The sequence below is a fragment of the Cervus elaphus genome, chromosome 22, assembly GCF_910594005.1.
Source record: "Cervus elaphus chromosome 22, mCerEla1.1, whole genome shotgun sequence".
Lineage (NCBI taxonomy): Eukaryota > Metazoa > Chordata > Mammalia > Artiodactyla > Cervidae > Cervus > Cervus elaphus.
The window spans coordinates 60,325,943-60,342,427 of record NC_057836.1 but is presented as its reverse complement, the minus strand read 5'-3'; the positions used below and the strand labels follow the sequence as shown (position 1 = coordinate 60,342,427).

At 42.4% G+C, this 16,485-nt stretch overlaps 1 protein-coding gene across 11 annotated transcripts in view; it reads right to left on the bottom strand.

The window, feature by feature from the left end:
- Positions 1 to 16,485, bottom strand: part of LOC122680161 (cyclin-Y-like protein 1) — a 256,180-nt gene that overhangs the window by 184,622 nt on the left and 55,073 nt on the right. For 3 of the 11 annotated variants that reach the window (XM_043881201.1, XM_043881203.1, XM_043881212.1), the window contains 4 exons: positions 8,437 to 8,514; positions 5,612 to 5,697; positions 5,064 to 5,131; positions 4,897 to 4,978 (listed from right to left, as the gene is read on the bottom strand). In XM_043881201.1, the coding sequence (XP_043737136.1) occupies positions 4,897 to 4,978; positions 5,064 to 5,131; positions 5,612 to 5,697; positions 8,437 to 8,514 (314 nt within the window). Of the gene's footprint in view, positions 1 to 4,896; positions 4,979 to 5,063; positions 5,132 to 5,611; positions 5,698 to 8,436; positions 8,515 to 8,771; positions 8,988 to 16,485 lie in introns of those variants that run through there. The other 8 variants (XM_043881202.1, XM_043881204.1, XM_043881205.1 and 5 more) reach the window with 6 other exon arrangements.

The window sequence follows — 16,485 nt, the reverse complement described above, 5'->3', positions numbered from 1 at the left end:
AGACAGCATATTAAAAGGCAGAGATGTAAAATAAATAAATAAATAAAATAAAAGACAGAGACGTTACTTTGCCAACAAAGTTCCATCTATTCAAAGCTATGGTTTTTCCAGTAGTCAGGTATGGATGTAAGAATTGGACTACAAAGAAAGCTGAGTGCCAAAGAATTGATGCTTTTGAACTGTGGTGCTGGAGAAGACTCTTGAGAGTCCCTTGAACAGCAAGTCCAAGGGAGATCCAACCAGTCCATTTGAAAGGAATTCAGTCCTGAATATTCACTGGAAGGACTAATGCTGAAGCTGAAACTCCAATGCTTTGGCCACCTGATACGAAGAACTGACTCACTGGAAAAGACCCTGATGCTGGGAAAGATTGAAGACAGGAAGAGAAGGGGACAACAGAGGATGAGATGGCTGGATGGCATCACGACTCGATGGACATGAGTTTGAGCAAGCTCCATGAGTTGGTGATGGACAGGGAAGCCTGGCATGCTGCAGTCGATGGGGTCTCAAAGAGTTGGACATTCCTGAAGTAACTGAAGGTAGAACAGTTAAATCTGACCCTTTATAGAGCAGCCCTTCCTGAGTCGCACTTGATGTTACACCATCAGTCTAGACTGAGGATGCTCTGCCAGTTCCAATAAGCTCATTACCATATCCACTTTAGAGATGCTGCTGAAGACAACGTCGTCTACACAGAGGGCTTCCCTGGTGGCTCAGATGATAAAGAATCTGCCTGCAATTAAGGAGACCTGGGTTCAATCCCTGGGTCAGGAAGATCCCCTGGAAAAGGGAATGGCTACCCACTCCAGTATTCTTGCCTGGAGAATTCCATGGAGTCTGGCAGGCTACAGTCCATGGGGTCACAAAGAGTCAGACATGACTGAGCGACAAATACCATGATAACAGAAAGGGAAATGTCTTGGGGTCTCTAATCTGAGGAAAGCTGAACTGGTCCTAAGTCCTGGTCCATTTTGATCCTTTGGACCACAGAACTGACCGTGTGTTTCCCCCTTGTCTTGGCTGGTAGGAAGCTCAGAGACAAGCAGGTAAGACTTTCTTTGGCATGAATTCTGTGTTCTAATCATAACACAGTAATCACACCCTCATTTTTCTTTTCTTCCAATTTTTCACTTACTTATTTTTAATCTTAGGTTAAAAGGTTTTATATATTATATATACTTTTATGTACTTTATGTATCTTTATTACTTGACACCAGTTCTTTTAAACTATGAGCAACCTAGTCAAATATACATGGGTATGTGCATGCATGCACACACACACACAGATACAGACACATCATTTTCTATCATGTCCAGGTTTTCTGTGATGTGAAATAAGCAACCATTTCCCCTATATCTTCCTTGTTCATCCTCTTCTGAAATAAGACCCAGTGCCTTCTGACTTGGGCCACAAGCCCCTCTACCTTCCATGCCTGAGTACTCTTAACTCTGCTCCCCTAATACCCATCACTGACAGAGACAACAAAAGATGGCTTATGGAAAGGCGTTTTTACCCCTCCTATCACTAGACTCCATCCTAACTTTCTTCTTTAAAAATCAGAGTCAGAGATCACGCATCCCCTTTTTCAAGCTATTTATTTTCTACTCAAATAATACTCTTTAGACTGCAAAAAAAAATGTACTCTATGCCCCTGAATTTAAAGCCTCTTAAAATGGTAAATTTTAGGTTATGGATTTTTTTTTTACCATAATAAAGAGAAAACACTTCAAACCAACAAACTTTATTTATAATATACTAAACACTATCTTTGGTTTGTTCTAAATGTACCATTTTCAGGATTCAAAAGATGAGCATAGATATTAGAGAGGACAATTTGAGGCATCTATCAAAATTTTAAATCTATAAGTTCTATGACTCATCAATTCCCCTCATAGGAAAGCTATCCTATAAAACATTCCTGGAGTTCAACTTGAAACTTAGTCTGTGACAACCTGGAGAGGTGGGATGGGGTGGGGGAGGAAGGGGAGGGAGGTGCAAGAGTGAGGGGACATATATACACTTATGACTAATTCATGTTATTGTACGGCAGAAACCAACACAGCATTGTAAAGCAACTATCGTCCGATTAAAAATAAATTTAAAAAATAGCTTAAAAACATATGTTGATTTGGCAAAAAAAAAAAAAATTTCCTATATACAACCAAGACACATGCACATGGACACTGACTATAGCACTGTTTAAAATAGGGAGCCACTGGAAAACTTTCCAATTCCAATTAGATAAATTATAATACACCTGTATTATGAAATATGAAGACATTGTGTTAAATGGAAAATGCAAGTTATTTAAAATATGAATGTTATGATTCTGTGTATATTAAAGCAAAAAACTAAAACTGTGTTTGTGTGTGTGTGTGTGTGTATATATATGTAAACACAGGAGCCTATGTATATATGGCACAAAAGGAGTGAAATGGGGAAAGAAGTGGCATGGGGGAAGAGGGGATTTAAAAACAACATTTTTTACTCTATAGACAGCAGCAGTGTTTTGACTTTTCACGGCCATGTATGTATTTTCTTCCATGAACTCCACTACAGATGTTCAGGCAGAAAAAAGAAGAACAGAAGAAACAGGAAGTGAAGACAATGAAGACGCCTTGCAATTCACCTGGACGGGCACGCGCTGCAGGCGTGTGCATGGCTCTCAGGGCGTCATTCCTCCACATCCTGCCTAGTGTGCGTGGCTCACTGTGTGTACAGATACTTAGTTTTCACACAGCACAGGAAGTTGTCTTGCCCCCCAATTTTCCCTGCTTTAAGGATAATAAAAGCTTTTCAAGATCAATTTTTCACTAGACACAATCTTCACCCTACTCGCCGACTCTAGAAGCTAAGTTCCTTTAAAGACGCGACTCTGCTGCAGGCATAGATTTTTAAACAAGACAAAATCCACCTTAGATGGAGGACCAGAAAAAAATCCAAAGATACTATCATTTACCTTATCCATACAATTGCCAAGTTTACTTACTGAGTCTCAACCTCTTCCCTGCCTTTGTTTTTCCAGAACAGAGAACTGCACCATTTGAGCCCATTAATCTCTGGCCTGTCTTCAAGTCTATGATGTTTTTCCTTTTTTTAAGGAGTGGCTGGCTATCAGGACTGCATGAAGTGTTCCAGGTGTAGTCACAGGATGATTTTGTGTGATGGGTAGGGTTCTTCCGACCTGTCTCCAGTTGTGTTTGTGTTGGTCTTTTAGAACATACTGTCATCCCTAAGATGTCTCACTGCCACTGTGTGCATTTGATTAATTCCTGGCTAAAACCATGGAATCCACTTCAAGGAACTGTCTTTTCCTGCTACCACTGGAAAACTACATCCATACAAATGTCCAAACTGAACCTATCTTTCTCAGAGAAAATTTACAAATACCATTTAATGAAGTATTCTATACTCATGTGACTGTAAATAGCTGTTAAATGAGGATGAGACGGTTGGATGGCATCACCGACTCAATGGACATGAGTTTCAGTAAACTCCAGGAGTTGGTGATAGACAGGGAGGCCTCACGTGTGGCAGTCCATGGGGTTGCAAAGAGTCAGACATGACTGAGCAACTGAACTGAGCTTATTGCAAAGTAAAGAAATATCAACTATGGTTTATCTGCTAATTTAAGAAAAATACTGGATACAAGAGTAAAATTACCTTCTCTCCAGCTCCTGACATACAATGAATGCTGCTTCATTTGTTTACATCCTGCCTTATTACAGAGAGAATCTGACATGACTCAATCACTCAGAAGCCTACCCTCCAGGCTTTCTTAACTGCAGTACTACTTAGATGCAGGAAAAGGGACAGATGGGAAGACTCAAAGGAACTAATGTTACTCCAGGGAGAGAAGCTCAGACATAAGATTATAAGGAAGAGAAGACCAAAACTCAGGTTTCATCACATATCCATATGATAGACACTAATTCACACTGTCCTTATCAATAGAGATCAATGATCTCCTTATTCGTTAATCAGATTATTAAGAGAGCAGAAAGGGGAAGCTGACATTCACCGAATGTCCACCAGATCAGCTACAACTCTGAACTGGCTGTTCTAAAGGGGACCCTCCCTGAATCCTCACCTTGGCTCATAAAGTCAGCCCTTTCCTCCTCAGGAGGCACCAGTGGTCTTTTTCTACCCTCTTTCCTAACTGGTAAGCTTGGGAAAAGAAACCGAGCACATGTAACTTAGCCCCTTCTGGGTTCCCTAGTGGCTCAGACAGTAAAGAATCTGCCTGCGATGCAGGAGACCTGGGATCGATCCCTGGGTTGGGAAGATCCCCTGGAGGAGGGCACAGCAACCCACTCCAGTATTCTTGTCTGAAGAATCCCATGGACTAAGGACCCTGGGAGCTATGTTCATGGGGTTGCAAAGAGTCAGACACAATTGAGTGACTATACTTTCACTTTCTCTTTTAGGTTTGCTCTTTTCAAAGAGCATACACACATACTCTGCTCCTCCAGAAAATAAAGGTCTACCCTTGAAGAGGCGTGCAGTGAAAATGGCGTTGGGAAAAAAACCTGCAGGTCCTAATCTGTAGGTTCAGTTCAGGGGTAAGACAATAAAAAACATCCCCCAAAGAGCCACAGTACGAAGTCATGGTCTCAAATTCAGCTCTACTTATAATAAAGTTCATGTTCCCATGTCCCTCTGCCTGTCTCTTACATCTTATTCCTTAACTCACTCTCAGGTCAAAGGAAAGATGAGAGTATAATTTATTTATAATCCAAAAACTGAAGGTCAGTGAGGTAAAGTGATTTGCCCGAAGTGCAAAGTTGGTTATAGAACCAAATTTTAAAGAGAATTCTGATTCCACGTTTCCACACAGCTTCATCAGGGATTCGTAACAGAAAAAAAAGGAACAACAACTCAGTTATACTACTAACCTGACAAACAAATTTGACATCTGGTGAGGATCTATTGAAGGGTTTCGGGAAAACATAGAAGTTAAAAGACTTCGTTATATACCTGGGGAAAATAAGATAAAAGGAGACTTAGGGTGTTATATTATGCCATGACAAAAGAATTCCCACCACTTGTTAAAACAACCTACTTTGAATCTGTGTAGTCATACTTAAAAGTGCAAAGGCCAAACTGAAACAGCAAAAAGTCCATGGAATGCTGGAAAAGGGAAATAAAATATCTGTCAAAACAATGCTGTATAGTCGACATGAGCAACAGTATTTGCAATCAGGTAGGTTTTCTGATTATTCTACTTGACTTTGGCAGAATACTTCTGATCCAAACCGATTATAGATTATCTATCAGGAGCATTATTAATTTATGAATATTTCTTAATATTTTTCCCAACTAAGCACTTATGCATCATCCAGAGCATCATAGTAAACCTATTTCCAAATGATTAAAATAACCACATCATATTTCCTGTAAATGAAATTAACAATGAAAATACTAAACCTTCCCCAAAATGTTTTCCAGCAAACAATTATTTTTGCTGTTGTTTTAAATACCACTAAATATCAATTCATAGCTGGGGTTGAGAAGTTAATAAGCAAGCTTGACAATTTTATTCCTCTATAATTTAACATATGCAAGACCAACATGGGAAAAAAAATGAGATTTTCTAGCACACCCACTTACCTTTTTAAGCTTCTGATACCTTTCTTCTGCAGTGTCAAAACCATTTGTTAATGCGGTGACTGAAGGTCCATCGCTGATTCCTAGATTTTAAGAAAAAAAATTTTAACCTATTCGTAAATGCTAACAGAAAATGTCAGTCAACTATTCAATGGCTCTATAATTTCTTATTTTTATGAATTAAAACTAACTGGAAGTGCTCTTTATTTCACTTTTTCAAAATTAGCATGAATTTCGCAGGCTAACAAGCCAAACCCTGTAATAGAGAATTCAGAGATACAAATGTTTCAATTTGAGAATGGACAGTTTCAGTATCTAAAACAGATTTCAAATAAAGAAAACCCTATAGATATCTCACCAAAAAATTATTAGAACTAATAAATGAATTCAGCAGAGTTGCAGGATACAAAATTAATATTCAGAAATCCACTGTAAATTTCTATACACTAATAACAAACCATCAAAAAGAGAAATTATAAAAACGATCCCACTGACAATTGCATCAAAAAGAATAAAACACCTAGGACTATATTTAACCAAGGTGAAAGACCTGTCCTCTGAGAATTATAAGACACTGGTGAAAGCAATTGAAGAAAACATGAAAAACAGAAATGCTCATGAACTGGAGGAATTAATACTGTTAAAATGCCCATATTACCCAAAACAATCTATAGATTCAATGCAATCTCTATCAAAATACCTACGGCATTTTTCACAGAACTAAACAAATAATCCTAAAATTTGTATAGAACCACAAAAGACCCCGAACAACCACAGCAATCTTGAGATACCACCTCACATCTGTCAGAATGGCCATTCTCAAAAACACAAGAAATAACAAATGTTGGCAAGGATGTGGAGAAAAGAAAACTATCATGTACTGTTGGCGGGAATGTCAATTGGTGCAGGCACTATAGAAAACAGTATAAAGCTTCCCCGAAATATTAAAAATAGAACTAACATATGATCCAGCAATTCCACTTCTGGATATTCATCAGAAGAAAACAAAAATTATTTTTTCTTCAATAATTCTAACTGAAAAAGATATATACATCCCTAGGTCACTACAGCATTACTTAAAATAGCAAAGATAGAAGTAACTTAAGTGTCCAAGGATAAATGAAAAGATAAAGATTCTATACATATGTAAAGATGCTATAAATGTGTGTGAGTATGTGTGCGTGTGTGTGTATACATGCATATATATGCATACATGGGGCTTCCCTGATGGCTCAGATGGTAAAGAATCTGCCTGCAATGTGGCAGACCAGGGGTTGAGAAGATCCCCTGGAGAAGGGAATCGCTACCCACTCCAGTATTCTTGCTTAGAGGATTCCATGGATAGAGGAGCCTGACGGGCTCCAGTCCATGGGATTGCAAAGAATTTGTGTAAAGAAATATTATTCAACCATAAAAAAGAAAAAAAAAAAAAACAACCTTGTAATATGGATGGACCTAGAAGGTACTATGCTAAGTGAGTGAAATAAGTCAGACAAAGAAAGGCAAATACTGATGATTTCATTTACTGATAAAATCTTAAAAAAAAAAGAAAAGAATAGAAACAGAAAGAGACTTATTGATACAGAGAGTAAACTGATGGTTGCCAGAGTGAAGGAGGGGAGTTTGGGGGGGGGGGGCCAAATAGGTAAAGGAGTTTAAGAGGTACAAACTTTCACTTATAAAATAAGTCAGTCACAGCACAGAGAATATAGCCAATAATATAGCTGACAAGAACTTTGTATGGTAACAAATGGTAACTAGACTTAGCGAGGTAATCAATCCATAATGTATAAAAATACCAAATCAGTGTTATACACTTGAAACTGACATAATTGGTTGATCATAATTCAGTAATTATAATTCTATACCATTATTTATATAACTATATGTATATAATTAAGCAATTATAATCCAGTAATGGATTATGCCCAGTAAAAACAAAGTTATGCCCAGCATGGATTCCTTTAGAAAGAGCTGAAGTCTTTGAAACAAGCACAACTTGTAGCAAAAACGGCTATCTTTACCAAAAATTGGATATCTCTGATCCAAAAGAAAAACAAGAACCTTGCAATTATAACTGTTAGTTACACTAATCTAAGTACTAGATACATGTGTACACCCATGCCAAGGCAGGCAGTGAACACGTTCACTAATGCCTAAAGGAATACCCTCATTTATTTGCAGAAGTCCAACCCTAAAGTCAGCCACAAAGCACAAATCTTGTATGAGCCCTCTTAGAGCAAATGTCTAAACTAGTCAAATTCATAGAGACAGAAACAATGATTGCTAGAGGCAGAGGGGAGGGAGGAGCTGGGAATTACTGTTCAATGTGTAGAGTTTCAGTCCTGGAAGATGAAAAAGTTCTGTGGAGATGGACGGTGGGGATGGTGGCACTCCAGTGTTACAGTCTCACTTAACTTTAAAACCACTTAAAAATGGTTAAAAGGATACATTTTATGCTATGTGTATTTCACCACACATCAAAAAAGGCCTGACCCTAACTCTCCAGCGCTGTCCCACACCTGTCCAGCTGTTTTTAAGCAGCATCAAAAGCGTAGTCTCTTATCTGCAACCCTCAGAGTTCGAACAACCACAAACCCAATCAGGAAACCCACCGCACCTCTTTCGTGCTTTTGAAACGTTTAAGAGGAAACGTGGAGACTCATGCAACCTGACCCAGAAAACTCAAACAGGGAGGAGCGACCAGCAGGTATAAGCCCAGGCCAGGGGTCAGGAGGGCGCGGGGGTGGGGGGTGGGGGTGGCGGGCAGGAGGAGGCTTGGCTGTGCATTGCAGGGTGCCAGCCTCGAGCTTGCAAGCGAGGGATACCTGAAAACTCCCCATCGATGGCGAAGAAGTCGGCCTCCTCTATAGCCTGGTACACTTTGTGGAGATTACTCTGAAAATCTGTGGAGAAACCGAGAAGAGGCTCAGAACTGGTGGCCTGGCTTTCTGCCCACGGGTTACTAGGGGGATAGGGAAGGAGGGAAGGGGAGCTGCCAAGGATCCTGGGATGAGAGGACAAGTCCCTAAGGGGTGCACAGACCGGAGGGATATAAGCCCCGAGGGGTGCACGGGCCAAAGGCGAACAAGGCCCCAAGAAGCGCAAAAGGGGAGCAAACCCCTGAGGGGACTGCCTCTGCCCCAGGCCGGGTCAAGTAGACCTGCCGCGGTGAGGGCCTAGCAGGCCGGGTGAGGAAGTGCCCCGAGGACGCAGGGAGGTGTACAGCGGACACGCACTGCTCCTGATTATCTCCATTCTGCGGAGTGGCCAGGCCTCCGGCCCCGCCCGGGCCCGCCTCGACCGTTCCACTCCCGAAGTTCCGCGGCGACAGCGCTGGCAGCCACGGCAGAGACCGCGGGGGCGACTTCCGGAAACAGCGCGCGCCGGCGCGCGTCACGTGCGCCTGCGTCATGGTGGGGCGGGGCCAAGGGTGGATTTCATTCCCTGGACGCAGCAGGGCTAAGAGAGTTCCAGAAAAACATCTATTTCTGCTTTATTGACTATGCCAAAGCCTTTGACTGTGTGGATCACAATAAACTGTGGAAAATTCTGAAAGAGATGGGAATACCAGACCACCTGACCTGCCTCTTGAGAAACCTATATGCAGGTCAGGAAGCAACAGTTAGAACTGGACATGGAACAACAGACTGGTTCCAAATAGGAAAAGGAGTACGTCAAGGCTGTATATTGTCACCCTGCTTATTTAACTTATATGTAGAGTACATCATGAGAAACGCTGGGCTGGAAGAAGCACAAGCTGGAATCAAGATTGCCGGGAGAAATATCAATAGCCTCAGATATGCAGATGACACCACCCTTATGGCAGAAAGTGAAGAGGAACTAAAAAGCCTCTTGATGACAGTGAAAGAGGAGAGGGAAAAAGTTGGCTTAAAGCTCAGTATTCAGAAAACTAAGATCATGGCATGTGGTCCCATCACTTCATGGGAAATAGATGGGGAAACAGTGGAAACAGTGTCAGACTTTATTTTGGGGGGCTCCAAAATCACTGCAGATGGTGATTGCAGCCATGAAATTAAAAGACGCTTACTCCTTGGAAGGAAAGTTATGACCAACCTCAGTCAGTCAGTTTAGTCACTCAGTCGTGTCCGACTCGTTGCGATCCCATGAATTGCAGCAGGCCGGGCCTCCCTGTCCATCACAAACACATGCCCATTGAGTCGGTGATGCCATCCAGCCATCTCATCCTTTGTCGTCCCCTTCTCCTCCTGCCCCCAATCCCTCCCAGCATCAGGGTCTTTTCCAATGAGTCAACTCTTCGCATCAGGTGGCAAAGTACTGGAGTTTCAGCTTCAGCATCAGTCCTTACAATGAACACCCAGGATGTACATATTTTAATGTATGTCCTTTAGGATGGACTGGTTGGATCTCCTTGCAGTCCAAGGAACTCTCAAGAGTCTTTTCCAACACCAGAGTTCAAAAGCATCAATTCTTAGGTGCTCAGCTTTCTTCACCGTCCAACTCTCAAATCCACCCATGACCACTGGAAAAACCACAGCTGTGACTAGACGGACCTTTGTTGGCAAAGTACTGTCTCTGCTTTTTAATATGCTATCTAGGTTGGTCATAACTTTCCTTCCAAGGAGTCAGCGTCTTTTAATTTCATGGCTGCAATCACCATCTGCAGTGATTCTGGAGCCCAAAAAAATAAGTCTGCCGCTGTTTCCACTGCTTCCCCATCTATTTCCCATGAAAGTGATGGGACCAGATGCCATGATCTTAGTTTTCTGAATGTTGAGCTTTAAGCCAACTTTTTCACCTCCTCTTTCACTTTCATCAAGGGGCTCTTTAGTTCCTCTTCACTTTCTGCCATAAGGGTGGTGTCATCTGCATATCTGAGGTTATTGATATTTTTCCTGGCAATCTAAATTCCAGCTTGTGCTTCTTCCAGCTGTGTTTCTCATGATGTATTCTGCATATAAGTTAAATAAGCAAGGTGACAATATACAGCCTTGACGTACTCCTTTTCCTATTTGGAGCCAGTCTGTTGTTCTATGTCCAGTTCTAACTGTTGCTTCCTGACCTGCATATAGATTTCTCAAGAGGCAGGTCAGGTGGTCTGATATTCCCATCTCTTTCAGAATTTTCCACTCCAATCCCAAAGAAAGGCAATCCCAAAGAATGCTCAAACTACTGCACAACTGCACTCATCTCACACGCTAGTAAAATAATGCTCAAGATTCTCCAAGCCAGGCTTCGGCAATACACGAACCGTGAACTTCCAGATGTTCAAGCTGGTTTTAGAAAAGGCAGAGGAACCAAATTGCCAACATCTGCTGGATCATCAAAAAATCAAGAGAGTTCCAGAAAAACATCTATTTCTGCTTTATTGACTGTTCCAAAGCCTTTGACTGTATGGATCACAATAAACTCCTGTTCACTGGCAATTAAAACTCCTCAAAATAATCCCTCTTGAACCTGAAATATTTATACTCTCTCACCTGCAAGATTATAGTTAAGATTACATTTGAGTAAGTTATCTATCTAACCGAACATATTCAGGGACTTATCAAACCTGTAAAATTTACATTCTCTCACAATGGGGACCTATTGGGGATACTGTATCTTCTTTAAATGACAAATATTGCTTTTTCCCCCTAAATTAAATATATTTAACTCTCTGAATTAAAACTAGTCATGACACTGTACTAATTAAGTTACAAATCTGAAGCGACATGAGAAATTTAATATACACTACTCCTCATACATGCATTTAACATGATTATGTGTTAACATACAACGCATCTAAGAACACTTTAATGTATTTTTTTTTTTTGGAAAACTGATCTCTAACCCAGAGGGGAAAATTGTCCCACATAATCTGCATATCTTTTCAGTCACTTATCAGCTATTTTGTTATCTTAATTCCAGATGATAACATTTGACTGGGGAATATCTGAATACTCACATTTTTACTAGCTCAACAGCTTTAGAACACAGACTAAAAGCTGGGTGTCACACCTAGCGGAAGAGGAAATTCTCTGCACACACTTCATGCTACACAATCTAGAGATTCAGGCTAGTTTTGTCACGCTTATTTCTCAACAGTTGAAAATTAGTCCTTAAAGCTTAACTAATGACTGTTGCCCTCAAGAGAGATTCTCAGGACATCCAAACGGTGTTTCCAAGGAAGCTGGTGTCTTTGCTGTTCTTGTCAGAACGGTAGCGCCCTGAGCGACCTGCGCAAAGCAGGCAGTCACTGTCTACAGCACTCCGCGGCTCAAGCTACAGTTACGGGCAGAGTCAGAATCAACCCTGACCCCTTAACTGAGGGCTCCTCCTTAGGTATCATTTATTAACTTTTCATGCTTGTATCTTTAAAAGCAAAAAGGAAAATAATTATTTTCGCAATGACTAATTTCTCAGAGAAATATTTATGTTGCTCCGAGGAGGAGTCATCAGCGGTTCAGGTTCTAGTTCTTAGATGAGTTGACTAGTCTGAGGTTTACACAGTAAATATAATCTATGGATACAAATGCTGACTTTTGAAGCCCACAGGAAATCATAAATGCTTGAAACCCACACTATCAATTATCAGATGAAAATCTAATTAGCACGTCCAGCTTTTGGCAGTAGCCAATCTTTGAAAATACCAGTCAGGATTTTATTGGGAAGGATAATGGAAAGGCTACTGTTGTGAATACTACAGTCGCACACGTTGCTGTGAAACAATGAACACATTGGATACATTTTTTAGTTCTGTATTTAACGCAGCTGATTAAAAAGCTAATTTCATTCCCCTTCTGTATTACTATTCTTCTAGTGTACAGCTGCCAACCACAGTTAAATCTGATGAGTCCCCATGTTGAGTTAATCAATTTGATAACATCAGACATTATTAGGAAAGCGCACATAATACGGTCACAGTGTCTACTATCAAAAGCATATGCACCAAAGCTTTTGTTTTCCCAGGACACTGCAACCGCTTAAAGTAGCTTAGCCTTATTTTGCTTTGTTTTGAAAAGAATTTTAAAAGAACAAAACTTCTTTATTTCTTCCTTAGGTCAATACAAAAAATTATTCTGTAACAATATTAATACCATGATTAACTTTTTCTTTATCGATGTTTATATAATGAAATAATCCCGGAATCACAGTCACGATTAGAAATAAAGACCAACAAAAATATAAATGCTCACAATGTAAAATAGTATCCCATGATAATATCCTGAGAGATTTTTCTATTCTGTTTTTGTTTACAATGACTAAAGACTCCTTCAAAACACAAGGCCCCTAAGCCCCAAGGCCTTTGGTCTTTTACTTTTAACTCTCCCTGCCAACCTTAGGTGGGCTTCCCGGGCATGGCCATCCGACACCAGCGCCCTCTAAGACCAGCGGAGCACGCAGCTTCCTCGGGAGGCTCCCGGCCCCCTGCACACGCGTCCCCTTGGGTGAGGAAGCACCGGGGCACCCGGAGCCGCCCAGGGCAACAGCAGAGTCAGCCGCCGGGAGGAGAGTGGAAGGAAGCACGCGGGTTTTCACCAGGGTGCCCGCTTCTGCGTCGCCCTCCAGCCTATTCCGCCTTCCCCGCTGGCTCGCCTAACTCCCACTCCCATGACAGCTCCATCTCCAGGGTCAGGGGAGCGCCGCTGCTGGCCCAGTCACCTTTCCAGGCGGGTCACCACTCGTGACTGGCCCCCAGCCTTCACCCCCCTGTCCTAGACCTCATCCGCATGTGCGCGGCGCTGCCTGACAGCGGAGGGCAGGCAGTGGTGGGGGAGAGCACCTCTCTGACGGCTGATCGGTTGGCCACCGTTTGCGGCCGCGACCTGAGCCCCAGCATCTCTAAGCCCCGTCACCCGCGCCCCAGATGCCCAGGTGCAACCCCCGTCGGGCTCTGCGTTTCACCTTCCCTCTCCCTCCTCACTGGTTTCCTCCCCTAGACGTGCAAACAGCCTGAGGCCTCCTCCGTTCCTTATACAAAAGTCCTTCAACCGGGCCTCTCCTCCCCAGGACTGCATGCACCCACGGGCACAGGCTACACAAGGAGCTCCGGTTGCGCCCTGCACTCCTCCCCAGCCCAGAGCACCGAGGGTGACTACTCCTCCGACGCTGCCCCTGCTGAGGCACCCGGGGCCTGTGGCCACGCAGTGGACACTAAAGTCCTCTCTGACCTGGCACTTCTCTGCGCACTCCACAGACCTGAAAAAACGCTTTCTTACTGGAAATTCAACTTCTTGGCTTCCATGACAGTCCCCCTGCCTGGGATAATTACCCACTCAATTGTGAGCTTAATAAAATGAACAACTGTCACCGTTTCTTGTTTACCCTTCTCAATTTTCAAAACAGAGATGTCAGCCAGGATCTGCTCATTTGAAGTATACACAAAGTATACTTTGGTGCTTCTGAAGTAGACACAAAGACCCGGATTAAGTGGCAAATGTGCAGCCATCTATGTCATTCCTCTCAGTATTCCGGATTTAAAAAAAAAAAAAAAAATTTCCTGAACTCCAGGTGCCTTACAACGCTGTGTTACTTTCTCTTGCCCAGCAGAGTGAGTCAGTAACACACACACACACACACACACACGTCCCCTCTGCTGTAGACCTCCTTCCCATCCGGGTCATCCCGGAGCACCGGGCAGGGTTCCCTGGCTGCGTGGCGGGTCCTCATCACTTGCCTACTTCACATAGCGCATCAGCAGTGTCTGTGCGTCAATCCCAACCTCCCGATTCAGCCCACCCCCTCCTCCCCACGGGAACCAGAAGTTTGTTCCCTACGTCCGTGACTATTTCTGCTTTGCAGGTAAGTTCACTTGTACCAATTCTCTAGGCTCCATGTATAAGCAACGTTATATGGTATTTCTCTCTGTCTGACGTACTTCACTCTGTATCACAATCTGCAGATCCATCCACGTCACTGCTAATGGCATTATTCCATCCTTTCTACGGCTGAGTAACACTCCACTGTATATGCATACCACTTCTTCTTGGTCCCTTCCTCAGCCAATAAATATTTAGGTTGCTTCCATGTCCCAGCTACTGTAAATAATGTGGCTAGCATACATCCTTTCAAATTATAGTTTTTTCAGGCTATATGCTCAGGAGTGGGATCATGTAATAGCTCTATTTTAGCTTTTCAAGGAATCTCCATACTGTTCACAATAGTGTCTATACCAATTTACATTCCCACCAACAGTGAAGGAAGGTTCTCTTTTCTCCATACCCTCTCTAGCATTTATCGTTTGTAGAGTTTTTGATGATGGTCATTCTAATTGGTAATACCTCACTGTACTTTGATTTGTATTTCTCTAATAATTAGGGCTTCCCAGCTGGCACAGTGGTAAAGAATCCATCTGCCAATGCAGGAAACGCAGGTTCAATCCCTGGGTTGGGAAGATTCCCCAGAGTAGGAAACGGCAACCCACTCCAGTATTCTTGCCTGGAAAATTCTATGGACAGAGGAACCTGGCAGGTACAATCCATGGGGTCTCAAAGAGTTGGACATAACTGAGCATGCATGTACACAATAATTAATGATGTTGAACATCTTTCCATGTTTTTTTGGCCATACGCATGTCTTCTTTGGAGAAATGTCTATTTAGATCTTTCACCAATTTTTGATTGGGTTGTGTGTTTCTTTGATACTGAGCTGCATGAGTTGTTTGTATATTCTGGAGATTAATCCCTTATCTGTTGCTTTGTTTGCAAGTATCTGCTTCCATTCTGAGGGAGTAGGCTAGATCTTACAAATGGATCAAGCCACTCCATGCATGCTCAGTCATGTCTGACTCTTTGTGACCCTATGGACTATACAGTCCATGGAATTCTCCAGGCCAGAATACTCCAGTGGGTAGCCTTTCCCTTCTCCTGGGGATCTTCCCAACCCATGGATCAAAGCCCAGTCTCCCCCATTGCAGGCCGATTCTTTACCACCTGAGCCACAAGGGAAGCCCAAGAATACTGGAGTGGGTAGTCTATCCCTTCTCCAGGGGATCTTCCTGACCTAGGAATTGAACCGGGGGATCTCCTGCATTGGAGGCAGATTCTCTACCAGCTGAGCTCTCTGGCATCTCACTGCCCAGATCATGCTTGGGCATTCTGGCCTTATGGTTTGTTGTGGGATTAAAAAAAAAAATCCTATTAAACCCATCACCCATATACTATAGGCAGTGTTATGAAGAAATCATTTCCAGCATCTGATCCCAGTGAGTCTCCTTTGGAGGCACCCACAAGGGGGCTCTATTTGAGGATTAAGTCCTAAGAAAAAGATTTTAAATGGTATTCTCCCAAACCCCATTCACCCTTCCCACTTTTTTTTTTCTTTTGCTATAGGAAATTTAGAGTCAAATTCATGGTTGAGTCCCAAGAATTGTGGGACTTGAAGACATGAATATTCAATGTTTCCGTCTTGTTCCTCTACCCCTACTGATTCTGTAGAGGTTGGGAGCAAAGGTTAGACTTCTGAGGCTAGCATTCTACCTCCATCTCCCAGAATGTTAAATGTCGGCAAGTTACTCAATTCCTGTAAGCATCACTTTCTCAAGTGCACAACACAGGTAAGAGCAGTCCCCACCTCCTACGGCTGGTGTAAGAAACACGCACCTAGATCACAGGGAGCACCCGACAAATGCTAACTATGCTGTCGCTGCTGGTGCTGTGGCTATCATCACTCACCGCAAACCCTCTGTGCAGAGACAGGAGCACAGACGCACAAATAAACTGCAGTCTGGCGTGCCCAATCTCGAGGTTTGTTACTGAAGAAGAAAACAGACAAAACAGGGAGGTGGGAGGTTTAAGCCTATCTGTTCTAAGTTATTATGGATCTATGCTGTTTCACCAAAACTTTAATAAAAAAGGATTAAATACAACACTACTTTGGTATTGTTTAGATATAATGATGTATTTTATAAAATA